General features: G+C 41.9%; 1 protein-coding gene across 1 annotated transcript in view; it reads left to right on the plus strand.

Moving 5' to 3' along the window:
• Window positions 1–14707, plus strand: part of dntt (deoxynucleotidyltransferase, terminal) — a 63797-nt gene that overhangs the window by 13567 nt on the left and 35523 nt on the right. Inside the window, exons 4-7 of the mRNA XM_061228488.1 lie at window positions 390–560; window positions 1648–1719; window positions 2186–2309; window positions 5331–5463. Of these exons, the coding sequence (XP_061084472.1) occupies window positions 390–560; window positions 1648–1719; window positions 2186–2309; window positions 5331–5463 (500 nt within the window). The remainder of the gene's footprint in view (window positions 1–389; window positions 561–1647; window positions 1720–2185; window positions 2310–5330; window positions 5464–14707) is intronic.

Genomic DNA, 14707 nt, shown 5'->3' on the forward strand with positions numbered 1-14707 from the left:
GGCTGTTCTGATGAATGTTCCAGAAGTGTGGCTCTAGTGCTGCCGGTGTCCTGCAGCACAGTGGCCTTCATGCAGGCTCTACAGGGACTCCACAGTGAAGACGGGGGAGTGACACGTTCGTCTCCCGGGCCTGGAAGCCCGGTGCTATGGCTCGGTCAGCCAGGACAGACCTCTGAGCGCAGTGTAGCGTGGCGGAGTGGGGCTGTCTATACCAAATTTCACGGCAGTCTGCCACGGGTCAGCTAGCAACTGCTCACCTGATATGTCTCTCTCTCTCTCAATCTCCCTCCCCCCCCCCCCCTCTCTCTCTCAATCTCTCGCTCCCTGACTCTCTTTCTCTCTCTCTCCCTCACTCTATCGCTTGCCTGCTTTACCCCCCCGCTCTCCAGGATGCGTTTGATATTCTGGCGGAGAACGCTGAGTTCTGTGAGAACGACGGCCCCTGCCTGGCCTTCATGCGGGCAGCCTCAGTCCTGAAGAGCCTGCCGGGAGCGGTGCACCGTCTCTCTGACCTGCACGGCGTTCCCTGTCTGGGGGACCAAACGAGAGCTGTCATCGAGGTAGCCCCCCGTCTCCATGACGGCACACTGTTTCCAACAATCCCTTCTGACAGGCTGTCAGGGCCCCGTCACTTGGAATAACCTCAGACAAAACCACTGTCATCCTGACTGGAGTGCGAGGACCCCTGGCCTGTGCACTGTGGGTGGCAGGAGAGAACGCCTGTTCAAAATATGTCACTACATTTCTGCATATGAAATACACAGATGACAGACCAAGATGTCCCTTCTCAACTTTGAATTCAACAGACTCTATGCCATATAGGATTGGGAACGTGCTCTGAAAACTCTACTCTATACTCTATACTACTCTACTATATACGCTATTTATGAGGGTGCTTGTACAGACAGATGCACGCGTGTGCAAAGTAGCATCAGGAGGAAATGCAGCTCATTCACTGATATTTAAACACAAAGGAGTATAAAAATAAAACCAAGCAAACAAAAACTGTCTTAGAGTAGGTCTTTATTCAATCAACATTAGTCCTTAACTTTGACTCACAATTAAAGAAAAGTATTACTTATCTTCACAAACACAGTTTGGTGAGTTCATTTTGGTGATTGCTGAGAAAAAAAACACTTGCATTTAATTGGGAGTCAATAAGGACAAATTGATTGAATCAAGGATTTACACGTTCTCTTTGGCCTGAATGCAGTCAACATTTGTCTAACTCTGACTTACAAGTAAACAAAAGCTTTACTTTTTTCCCTTACAAACTCAATTGGGCAAGTTAATTTTCACGATCACTGTGATGCAGATTTGCATTCAAATCAAAGTCAAAGTAAAGGACAAATGTTGATTGAATCCAGACCCGGGTCTTTAACAGAGATGGCTGTGGTTTTTCTTCCTCTGATATCTGCTGCACATCATAACTGTTTAACTGTACGATGTTGTTCTCTCTCTCTCTCTCTCTCTCTCTCTCTCTCTCTCTCTCTCTCTCTCTCTCTCTCTCTCTCTCTCTCTCTCTCTCTCTCTCTCTCTCTCACACACACACACTTTTTGAATAAATCAGACTAAAAGCATTCTTGTGGGATTGCTCTCCCGCAGTGAGAAGAGTAACATGTTTGGATGCTTTTTTGTCCTCCCCAGGAGATCCTTGAGAGTGGCATCTCCTCCAAAGTGCAGGACATTGTGAACGATGACAGATACCAAACGCTGAAGGTGCTTTTCACCTTCGCCGGTTTCCGCACACTGCTCCATCACCGACGGCTTGTTTGTAAGGCAGGAAGATAAAAAACAGGCTCTTGAAAAATTTTGCAAAACGAGTGAACCTCTCCCCTGGTTTCCTTCAGTCTTCTTGTTGTTGAGCTGTTACTGAATGACGGTTAACACATCCTTGCCCAAGTCCAGCCACTTCTGAAAAACATGTTCCTTTATTTTCCTTTATTTCCTTATTAACTATAGGCTACATTCAACAGGTTTTCCATTTATAAAACAGGTTATCTCTTACATATAACACAGTATTTATGTTCTAAGGGTCTTAAAAAATATATTTTGATTGCGCATAAGCTTTTTAAGTTGTATTGCCCAAGTACCACACTCAATATCACTGCTCTCTTTTGCTGTAGTCAAGGTTGTCCTGTCAAAGAATCAGGTCCAAATGCCCTTACTCTGGCTTTGTTGGCAGCTCTTTACAAGTGTATTTGGTGTTGGACCCAAGACTGCAGAGAAGTGGTACCGGAAGGGATTCCGGAGCTTTCCAGACATCCACGCTGACCAGAGCGTACATCTAAACAAGATGCAGAAAGCAGGTACGTTACAGTAACAGTACTGCACTGTCTTCCCTTTGCTTACAATGAGTACAATTTAAATGGATGTAGGTGTTTCTTCTAGAAAGCTCTATTTCTAAAGTCCTAAAGAAATTAATTCAATTACACCGATCTTTGGCTGTTAGAGAAAAGACGCATGCAAGTGTAAAATATGTTCTATTAAAGGCAGAAATGGAACCACATGACAAAGTAGAGGTTTTGTGTTTTTTTTAATGAGATTTTTAGAAATATGTGAAAGCGCATGGTTTTGTAGATGAACACGTTTGACGGCGGTGCTGAACGCGGGCAGCTGTGCCCGTCTCACAGATGGGCCGGGGCTCCTGAGGGACGCTTCCTGACAGAGACGGCAGTGATGCGCTGCAAACTATTAACACTTCGCCTTGACGTGGTTTGTCTGGCGGGGGTTTAGATAATTAAAGGGCACATAGGGTCATTCTCCACAGCAAAAGGAAAAAAAAAAGAAAATCAAACCAAGGGGAAATGTTTTTTTACTGGTGGTTTGCAGGGCTTATATGCCTCCATTGTAAGGTCCTTCAGGTGGTACGGGCGCTCTGACTTTCCTGACTGACAGGACATCCTGTTTACATCCCCATTCAGCGCTGTTTAGGTGGACCATGCGCACTATGCTAGTTAACCAGGGTAAGGATTGAGCTCCTTCTTGTTACAACTGCAGTCTTAAAAAGGTTGGACACAGCGATGGATGCAGTTTGTCACAGGGATGATGACCACCTCCTTCTCCTCCTCCATCTTCTTCCCCTTCTCCTTCTCCTCCTCTTCATCTTTCATCCTGAACCCTCGAGTCTGCCCAGGTGGATTCAAAAATGCCTGAATATTTTTTTCACAGGGATCTCATTCTCGACTAAGAAATATATTTGGTGTTACAGTATTTCAATTTCAGCCCAAAATTCAGCCCTCATTAGCAAGCCCGACTGAGCTTGTTCCTGACAAACCACTTCAGACTATATCCAATAAGTATTAGAAGCGACTATGATCTTATGTGACTAAGAGCCCTATTAGCACCATCGCTTTTGCCTTGCTAAGGGATACAGGTGGATGAAGTGGACCGGAGAAATAGAATGCCATTTCTATTATTCATTCCTGTTATTAAGGCGTCTTGGTTAGCTGCAATCTGAAGCAGTATTCAGATTGTTTTGGTTGGTTTTGTTTTTGTCATGCAAGGTAGAAGGCAGAGGTTATGAATTTGCAGGCCTATAGTGGGATTAGCAATTAATATGGCAGGGTTTCCCAGAGCCTTGAGGGGGAAGAGTCAACAGCAGAGCTCGACGGGAAAGCAGGTAGAGCACAGCAGGATAATGGCTTGGATTAACCATCTTTAGTATAATGTTGGAGAAACGCTGTGAAAAACTCTAAATGTCACCGGCAGAGCAGTTGAATTTAATAAGGCACTCGCTCTCTTTGCTGGCAAGAGATAATTAATGCTTTTTGTTCAAGAACCGTAGCGTCACCTCGTGGGAATGTTAATGGGAGGGGGGGATGTTTAAAGTGTCTGAAAATTGTGTATACTGTATATTAATGCGCGGCGGATAATTAAAATGAGCGGGATTCGTGCGATTGAGGTCGTGGCAGAGGGTCAGGGTATTGGCATGGGAATGTAATATTCTATCAAACGCTTCAACAGTGGATCAGCAAACATCGCCAGACTGTGGGAATGTTCTTCTCAAGGACGGCCGGATTATGCAGCTGGTCTAAACACTGTGATCCACACAGAAAAAGTGCTTACACAATAGAAACAGGGCTCGATGCATACAGCCAGAGAACTCATTCAAGGGCCTCAACTCTTTCCTGCAGCCAGACCCGACTAGTTATGACTGAGCACACTGTCTGGACCCTGTTAGCTGTGACAGAAACCCTTTAATAGACGGGCCTCCATTCACTTTCCAAATTAATCTCAGGGTTTAAGCTGAGTCATATACTGTACTTGATCAGAGCTGCAAAACCTTCAAGAGATACAAACATAAAGTGGTTCCCAGTCATTGGTTCAGTTATAAAAGAGAATTGTTGGGCAGTGTCAGGACTCCAAACATTGCATTTTCGATGCAATCAGAGCTACATTGCGCTATACATTTTATGTATTTTGTTTTGTAAAGGCCCCATTTTGTATTTGAGTTATATATGAATTTTCCACATTCCTTGCTAACAAATATGATTACTGAATCAGAGATATTACCTGCATGCAAAGCTATTATGATTACAATGTTCAGTCCACAAGCAGCAAAATAAATTGCAAAGGTTTTCCTGCCAAACAATACAATCAGCAGACAGATTAATGTCTGCTTATGTTGATGAAAGCATCGTTTTGGAAAAAAAATCACAACCTGTGGAAAATATGTACTATATTTGTTTTTCGCCGTCTGAGAAATTGGTATGCCATAAGAATGATCATATTTCTGAATAAATTAAATGAAACCCATTCATAGCTGACAGCTTGTTCATCAGGGAAAATGACTTGCAGTATAGAAGTATATAAATCTCAGTTTTTTTTAAGTTTTTTTTTTTTAAACAAACTCAGGAGGCCCTTGTTGCCTTTGGCATCCACCACACAAGCGTCTGTATCCTGGAATGCACGTTACTCGATTAGCTCCAATGGCGTCCCCTGCTGGTCAGTGTCATAACCTGAACTGTATGATGCCATCGCTTGGATGAGCCAGGATCGTGTGTGTAAAAGAGTAGATCTTCTCAGGTTAGGCCTCGAGCACATTTTCTCAGATTCATCCCAGGGAGAGAATTTTGACAGACAGAGTTGGGACAGGATGAAGTTTGGGATTGAGCATCAGTTAGGGAGAAAAACAGGTGGAATGCTCAAAACCAGGTAGAGAACCAAGGGAAAGGAAGACCCACAGGGTTTGATAAGATATATTTTACAGCACTGGTGTAATACATTTCTGAAGACGAGCCACCACATTGCCAGTGGTCTGTGAATAAAGTAATCTGTGTTATTGACGACAGACTACACAAAAGTATGATTTTCTGACTGGTTGCTAGGTTTCCTGTACTATGATGACATCTCAAAGTCCATCAGCAAGGCAGAAGCGGAGGCAGTGGGAAGAATGGTGGAGGACATAGTGCGCTCAATTGTACCTGACGCCATTGTGGCTCTGACTGGTGGCTTTCGCAGGTAGGTTCAAGTTATTCACAGTGTTGCAGCCACATAGGATCTCCAATGGCTCCTATCATCATTTTGCCAAATTGACTTAAAGACTAAAAGTGTGTGTGTGTGTGTGTGTGTGTGTGTGTGTGTGCATGCATATCTGAAAGAGAGAGAGGGAGACTGAGACTGAGATGGGAGGCAGAACGATGGGTAACAGCAGAAAAGATACTGCTTTGGGTTTTCGTCTGGCCTGGAGGAAAATATAAATCTTGGCGCAGATTTCTTTTGGCAATGGAAATGATAAAGCAGAGTCTGGTTTTCTCCACTTGAAAAACCTTATTCCTTTATTCTTTCATGAGAGAATGAAAACCTCTGTAGATGCGTGCATGTTGTAATTTACATGCAATAAAAAGATACAGTAGGTGCATATTCACATGATAATTGGACATTCATGGTGAAAGCACATGAATGGTCTGACTCATGGCCGACACATTTGCTTGCCGTTAATAATTCAGAAGCAGTCTGCTGTTGAAGACAGACTGCGTTTCTCTGTGGGAGTGACGGTCACGCTCTGCTGTTTATTTAGTGGGCTGGAAGCCACGTTCTCCCATATTCTGAGCACAGCAGGCAAACTGTGGGACGATATAAAACTTTTGTGTGCGTTTTAATCACCATATAACTTCACCCGATATGAGAAACTGCACATTACTCATAGAAATCAGTCATGAGTCTCATTAACCAAGGACTATAACAGCTATAGCTAAATCAAACAACTGAATAGAGAGAAAGACTGAGTGAGTGAGTGAGTGTGAGAGAGAGAGAATAAAGTGTAACTGCCTCTCCTGTCCTCCGTTTTCATTAGTTCCCCTCTACTTGTTCGACACACATCAGGACTGAGTCCTGCTTTCCGCTTTTCAACGCGTCTCTGCACCTCAAAATGGCTGCTGCCACCCTGGTGGGCAGTGCCTATGGATGAAGGCTCGACTCAGTCACTCTCCCCACCTTCACTTCCCAAGAAGTTCAAAATAATTCTCGCATTAGGTAGTTTTTCGTTCTGATTCAAAGCCCAAATCTTGTTCTGTGCCATATGGAAGTAACAGCAAGCGGTCTTATCTTGAGGGGCATGTCATAAATAGAAGAGAACGGGCTTCTCCTGCCAACAGTAGAAAAGAGTAATTTGACTATATGATGTATTCCATGGCATCCCGTATGTTTTGTAGACTGCGGAATCTCAGATAAAAGCACCAGGAGAATCCAGGGAATGGAGAGATTTCCTTCAGATCCTGAAAGTAATGAAGACCCTCCTCTTTAAATATATCATCCAAGACATGGATGTTCCTGCCGGCCCATTGGGGACTAACACAAAGTCTGGAGCTTGGCAAAAGAAAACTGTTGTTCCAGATGGCTGAGTGTTTGTGAGATTTACCGGTGACATCTAGATGTTTATTCATTTGTCCTTACACAGGGAATGATCAGATAATCATGGGACCCTTGTGGAAGAAAAATAATTTGTTTTAGTCCAGATAAAGGCAGGTCTTGCAGTCTGATTCACAACATGTTTATATTGTTCGCCAAGAGATGTTGTAGCATTCAGCCACATTCAACCTGGGCCAATTGAAAAACCTGGGTGTGACTTTTTTGGCCTACAATTGTCTATACTGTATGTCGTTGTTCATCAGAGATGTATATTAACTGAAGTTGTGCAACATCTATTTGTTTTGTGATTGACAGGGCGGCCACCTTAGAAAACATGTTTTTGCTGTTAACTCAAGTACAATATATCTGATTGAGACAAACAAAGCATAAACCCAAAGCTTCACACTGGGCACATATTTCCCAAATGACCAAACTATATAGGTCAGAGGTCAAGGTCATATGGATACATTCAAAAAGAGGACTTATATTGAAATTGGAATTGCAGTGCATTGGGAAGAAAAACAGGCCAAGGCTGTGGAAGAGCAGGCGGGGAGGCTTTTTTTCCTGACCGCTCAGCGATCGGAATTTCTAGTTTCATATTATTTCTGAAAATACATTACAAGTGATTAGTATAAATCCTGTCTCCTTTCCGTGCATGTGTTCATCCCCACCACCCCATGCTGCCGTGGATGTGTGTAGGCGAACGCCCTTCCCTGGCATGGGGCCTGTGAACCATAGGCGCATAAAAATACCGCCTGCTTTCAGGAGCTTTCAGGAGCTTTCAGGAGCTTTCCAGGCAAAGAAGGGAGTCGCAATTAATCCCGGCTTTAGTAAATCAGATGGAATACTTAATTTCCCTGATTTAAAGAATATCCACCCTGTTGGTGCCTTCACTCCAGGTATGCATATGCATGATATTTACCTATGCATCAAAAGGACTTTTAATAGCGACTTTGACCCGTTGCGACCGTTTAGTAAATCCCGCATATATAATGCGACCTTATTGCGGCTGTTTTTACGTCTGAAAGCAGTTGCAGTCCTTCAGTACAGTAAATCTAACCCTTATTTTACACATTATCTGTTCTTGTCACAAGAAGCTGGCTGGTGTTCATTGTTTGGTTCTGTTCTAAAAATATATAATAAACCACCAGACTGTTCTCATTTTGTCAGCGATACTACAACATTACTGCTAGAGTCTTATTTAATTGTGGAAGTCCATGTTTTGGACTCAAGAGTGCTGATCACCCAGCAGCCAGGCTTGTTAAAGTATGTTAATGTACAACCTTTTTTTCTTTAGGGATGTTAAGTAATCTCATACACCATTACAAATTCAGTAGCCACTGAAATGAATTTAAATTACTGTATGAGAATAAAAAAACGTGAAACCTGCTTATATTCATAAATATAAGGGGTGAGGGGTGAAATTGAATCTTACCCCCTAACTCTCTCACTTGGCAATCTCTTTAGCCAGCTGTGTAATTTAAGGACTGCATCCGGGTTAATCATTGGGTTTGAAACACTATCTCATGGGGAGTAATTGGCATGGCTGTGCTATAAGATAATGTTTTCTTAATCATCGTTCTCCTAACCTGCTGCACTGTCTCTTCCCTCGTAATTTGGGTTGAGGAACTTATCTTAGCTGCATTGTTTGGCAACCTTATTTATTCATAAATTTCATTCGTTCAGATAACTTAATTGGGGTTCTTATTTATCTTTTTTTTTTGTTATGGCATTCAAATACCCTTGAGATGGCTTTACTGTTCCCAAGGTGTGCAATCATTTCTGGAGAGAGAACAGGTTTGCTCCTGTTCTGACTGCTGTTGGCAAATATTCAGAACAGGATGTGTCCAGATTGCCCTTCACTCTCTTACGCTCTTTATTGACAGGGAGATCACCAGGGGTGGGTACTAGAGACCACCCAGTGATAATGTTTCCAAATTATGAATGTATAAACTACATACTTAGTCAAACTTTTCACATCTGCCTTTCTATATACAGCACATATCACTTGAATATTCTGAATTTTAGATCTGGTCAATAACTGTTAAGATGGCACCTATGGTAGCAACATGTGAGAGAGAGAGAGAGTGAGTGAGCGGGAAAAAAGTAAAGTTGACTTTGAAAAGTAAGCAGAGCTTTTCTGCTAGCTTTACCTGTCATCACATTTATACTGAAGAAAGCGCTTAGAGATCCCTAACCTTTCACATCAAACGCAATCTTGGAGGCATTTGAGGACAGGCAAGTGACAGACAGAGCTTTGAGCGAATGAGACTGAAAATAGCCGTCTCGGTTCTGCGGAGTGTGAATGAATGTGATGCCGTAAAATGGATGATGGTTTATAGCTCTCTGTCCCTCCAGCCATCTCCCTGCTAGTACTGCAGCTTTTAAACATGAAAGTTTCCCATGAAGAGTGTGAAGTTGAAAAAAGCTCACAATAATAATAAAAAAAAGGTCACTTACAGTTTTCATATTGAGAAGAATACTGGATAGTCTCTTCATTTGCCTGCAGTCTACAGAAAGGGTGTCGGGCTGCACTCTAAATAATTGCAAGTGTCCCTTGTTCTGCTGGACCTGAAACCTGAAAAAAAAATCAACCTGTGTATCTCCTGGGGTTCACTTTGTTAATCCCTTTTAATGAATTTAAAAAGCAGAATCAAATGAAAACTTTGTTTCATTTCAAAGAGCCTGAAGAAAGTCATGCGTCTGAAGTCCTGCTTTTGACTTTTCACATTTCGTACCTGCTACAAATGTAGTTTCACAGACATTCACAGCAAAACACAATAATCCACATATGGTCAGATAAAGACTCTTTGTAACATGAGTTATAATTTTGCTGTATATATTTGCTTGAAATAAATTCATATTCGTTTTCATTTTGGTACCAGTAATGATGATCCTTCATTGTGCAAAGCTTATGAATCTAATTTTAAAAGGATAATATGTATATTCACCAGCTTCAAAGACGCACTGACATCTGTGTAAAAGATACATTATGTAGATGATGTACAAGGATTTAATTAGAAAGAAACATTCCAGTGCAATTTCCTGGACTGCTTACTATTGTTATAATGATGACTAAAATCACGAAACCGGGGATTAAAAACACATTTTCCTTGAGTACTGCAATATTGTAAATGCCAGTAAATATTAACTCACTGCTCTTAAATGCAGCAGTAAAGTTCCACAATGGCAACTATGTATATGCTTACCATTAATTATCAATGTGGCAAAGCCATATTCTTTTATTTAAGTCATACAATAAGAGACATAGTCTGAACACACTCATTTATATTTTTTATGTTTGCCCATGTGCAGTCCTTACCATTTAAATAATGCTGTCTGACATGGAAAAACACAGAACACTATCTGCTTGCTGACCTCGAGAGAATCTAAAGGGCTCCTTTTTTTCCTTACTGTTTCAAATAAAAGAGCCATATGCTTAAGCAAGTATATAAAAATAATTGGAGGATTTATAATTGTGTGTACCCTCACACTAATTAATTTATGCTACGGCTTTACAGAGTGCAAGGTCAGTTTATTTTTTAAAGAACCATGTTTTTCTTTTAATTCCCACCATTCCCATCATAGCTATGCCGATTGCCCACAGACACCAAAAGCACTGATATATGCCGCTGATTTACTTGTCTGAGTGAATAGCTCTTTTTACCCGACCACAGAGCATTGCAGGGGAGAGCTAGCTATCTCACACAGAGGACAGCTTGTGGCCTGTGAGCTGTTGCATCAACAGGCAGAATCTGAGGAACCCTGACCAGCTTAAATCCACTCTGCTCTTCGTGGGATTAGGCTAATTTGTCCTAACGCTGGACGGCGGGGCATAATTGATGAAGACATTGTTGGGACTGAGGCCTGGAGCTTGCGATGCCAGCATGCATTTCTGGCCCATTTACTGACGGACTTCAAAGGTTATTTCTAAAGAAAAAAGCATGGCGTGTCTAAGAGAAAGATTGATATTGAGTCTCAACACAAAGGTTGATATGTTCAGGTATGAACTCGCATGGCACTGATATGTTTACAAAAACATAAAGCAAAGCGCACAAAACATAATTAAACATATCATTTTTAAAAATTGAGACAGCTGACATTTGTCATTTTTCCAGAAAATACTGTTTGTGCCATTCCCAGCCAAGACATTATTAATTCATGTTCTCTAATTTACTTCAAACATACACATAGTATATTTTATTTCCTATGTACAGCAAAGCTAGTTTATTTATGGTTTCTCTGAAGGTAGGTACATATCGCATATGAAAACAAATCAGGTCGTTGATGGAGTGCAGAGGAACATTCTGTCAGCCGATTACTGACTGAAGCCGGAGTTGCCTTTGAAATATCCATCAACGCCTGTTATATGTAATCAGCTCCTTAAGTAATAAATGCAGGATTTGTTGGTCAGGAAATGCTATGGAATAATTCCGAACTGTCAGTGGCAACGTCATTAGGAGTAAAAAGCCTCTTGCCGCGGGAGGAAAACCCTTTGATGCTGCTGTGTGCGCCGCGCCTGTTTTCTTGCTGACAGCGGTTGATTGAAGCGTCGAAGGCGTGGAGAAGCGAGCAGCCGGAATGCCAGCGCTCGGCTACAGCGCTGTCGCGCACCGGGACCGCCAGACAACACCGACAGCGCGGGAACAGAACCTTATTAAAACCTGCCAGCCGTTCACTCATATTCATAGACCCTGTTTCTGGGGATTCGTTGGTAGTAATCTGGATATGAGCGCGCGACTGTGCTGGGACTCGAGATTCGTGCGAGAGTGGCAGGTAGGGTGTCACAGGCCGGTGTTAGTGGGAGAATGTGCTATGGTTCTTAAAGCACGCCCCTCCACACCCACAGCGCTAGGCTAAACACCAAGGTCCTAATCATGCTTTAGTTGAGGGTTTGGTGGGTGACTTGTTTTTGCCTTCCGTAGAGTGTGTTCACATGCTAATGGAAACCTCTGGACTCCACTCTGTCAGATCTGCTTTGAGCAGAAGGTTAACAGCGCTAGCCTGTGCAGGTGTATATGCGAATTCTGCACCTTCCATTTCCATTCCTTCACTACCTGATATTCACCGTCCCCCCTAACCTCTGGTTGTTGAACCATTCCTCAACTTGTTTTCCTTCTGGTTCTTTTTTGGCAGAATAGGTAAAGTACCCATTTTCTGACCCCTACGCATCTGTCTTGTGCTTGGGAGATTGAGCCGGCGCAGTGGGAAGGGGGTTTTGATATATCTGTCCACACCATTTCTGCATGACTGACGTTTGGTAATTGTCCTGCGCATCCCAGCACGCTGATGCCCGATCGGCCTGTGAATTGCGGGCCCTATGGCATGTGTGTCTTTACTGAATTAAATGACCTCAGCGACGCACGGAACTGCAGCTTACTTGGAGTTTGGTTTAGCAAAAGAGATGTAACTGCAAGGCCTGAAGGGCTTTTTGTAGCGACAGTGACAAACTGAAAGGACATCCCAAAGCACGTTAATGCCAAGCTGAATTTGAATTTGGAATAAATGAACTATGGATAAACTATAGCAGATATGTTGTGAGATGGGAACTTACACATACCCAGAATATGGCACTGTCCCAGTCAAAAAGATTATGAAACTAGTTTAAAAGAAATAAACCTCAGCCAATCATAATCGTAGAAATATTGTTACAGGGTTAATGGCATTTCTCAAGGGCTGGTGTGGATCATATTGACACAACACCGGGGCTTGAACCACCAACCTTCTGGGTCCCAGTCATGTACCTTAGCCGCTAGACTACAGGCAGCTAATGTGCTTACAGCTGGACGAAAACTAACTCTCAAGATAACAGTCTTATATTTTCTGCAAATGTATTAGCATACAGCATGTTTTGAAGAGTGTGGATGCTAAAAATATATCTTTTAGATATACATTTAAAAGAAAATGCTTAAAAATATTAACATATTCATACTGGTTAATCTGGAGGAAGCACTGTGTGTGAGTCTGATATGATAATAATTCTCATTCTTTATGCAATTATTTCAAAGCTTATAGGGGTGAAATCTTTTTATATTTTGCCAAAAGTTAAATCACATCTGAAAAATAATATTATTTAGAGGACTCTAAATGAGAAACTGCTAAAAGAGAAGCATAAGTGATGAGAAACATCTGCTCAGTCACCTACATCACCATCTTTGGGTGACATCAGAAAACAAGAACCTCCTATTCTCCTACAGTCCTCTTAACATCACTGGGCAGCCTTGGTGTAGAGCAGTATTTCAGGTATTTGGGACGCTTCCATAAGTGACTCAAAGCTGTGTTGTGTAAAGCAATGTGCGATTATCTAATCAGCCAATTGTGTGGCAGCAGTGCAATCCATAAAATCATGCAGATACGGGTCAGGAGCTTCAGTTAATGTTCACATCAACCATCAGCATGGGGGAAAAGAATCTCAGTGTTTTTGACCGTGGCATGATTGTTGGTGCCATAACTGCTGGTTTGACTATTTTTGTAACTGCTGATCTCCTGGGATTTTCACATTTACAGCTTCATGTTTAAGTATCTCTGTGTCACCATATATATGCATATATGCATCAATTATCACTGGCATTGTTCTGGCTGCATGTTTGTACACTATTTATCCCTTATACCGCTGTCTATTTTTATTATGAGCTCTGGGGTTGCTGGGTTCATACGGTTGGTGGTAGAAATGTGAGATTCATGAAAGCCTCATTTAAATGACATTCATGAAAATATAGAGTAAATATACTGTAATGTAGTATGTCTCAAAGCGCATATGAAAATTTTCCAGAAAGTTTCCCTGCAACAAAAGGGCTGCATATGAAAGATGAATGAAACTATACAATTGTGCCTATAGCAATGTTTCCTTATTAAATAGCCATATGAATATTATTTTAAAATATCCATAGGGCTCTTTGTATAAAGGTGTCCATAATCAGCTAAATACTGCTGCTCCAACTACTGTTACAGTTATGAAACACTACATAAAAACTATGCTTCTGATTCCTCTACAAAACATGTATAACAGCTTCATTACCACAGCATAACATCTTTATAAATCATTATATGCATATGTGGGATTTTCAGATGTTTCACCTTAACATATTATTCCACATTTACAAACAGAAAATAGCATTTAACATTTAGCGTGATCTCTTTGAGCCAGGTTATTTTTCAGATTCAGAACTTGCTCTATTGTAGAGCGACATCCTCCTTTGCTCCTCTTCGTTGCATACAGATGTACCTTTCGTATTTGAACATGTAAATTAAATGTGATGCCTTTTCTATTTTAAATTGTGAAACATCAAAAGGTTAAGTAGTGAAGCTTTAATTCCAATGTGCCTGGCGCGGACGAGATACTCTGAGGGTAAATACGTTCTGCTAAGCCTTTTCCCAAACAGCAAGGCTACTGGGGCCTGGGGTTCAGAGTTGAAGTGCTGGTTTTGGGATTATTTGATTAAACCTGCAGGCTGGAGCGCCCCCCACCCCGCTCTAAATTTTCCGGCCAGTTTCTCTGGCGTTGGAGTCACTCGTTAGTTATGCCCTGCTGAGTTATAAATGGTGAGCGTTTGCGTTGTTTTACACCCTCTGGATTAAGCACAGAGCATTGACCTTTGCAGGCCAGTCAACAGTCGCCCCCCCCATTTTTACCCTCATGCAACAAGCCATCTCTGTCTTTCTGTCTCCTTCTTATGTGTGTGTGTGCATGTGTGTTTGAGAGAGAGAGATAAACACATCTGCAGTGAGGCAGGATCTATGAGGCAGTATGCTTGTTTGTTATTGTTTCTCTCTTCACAATAACACATGCAGTGATTTGCAGCTAAGCGTTTAGATATTTTGAAAGGGCAATGACTGGACTGACTGAAGTCACTGC

This window comes from Conger conger, chromosome 18 (genome assembly GCF_963514075.1).
Source record: "Conger conger chromosome 18, fConCon1.1, whole genome shotgun sequence".
Lineage (NCBI taxonomy): Eukaryota > Metazoa > Chordata > Actinopteri > Anguilliformes > Congridae > Conger > Conger conger.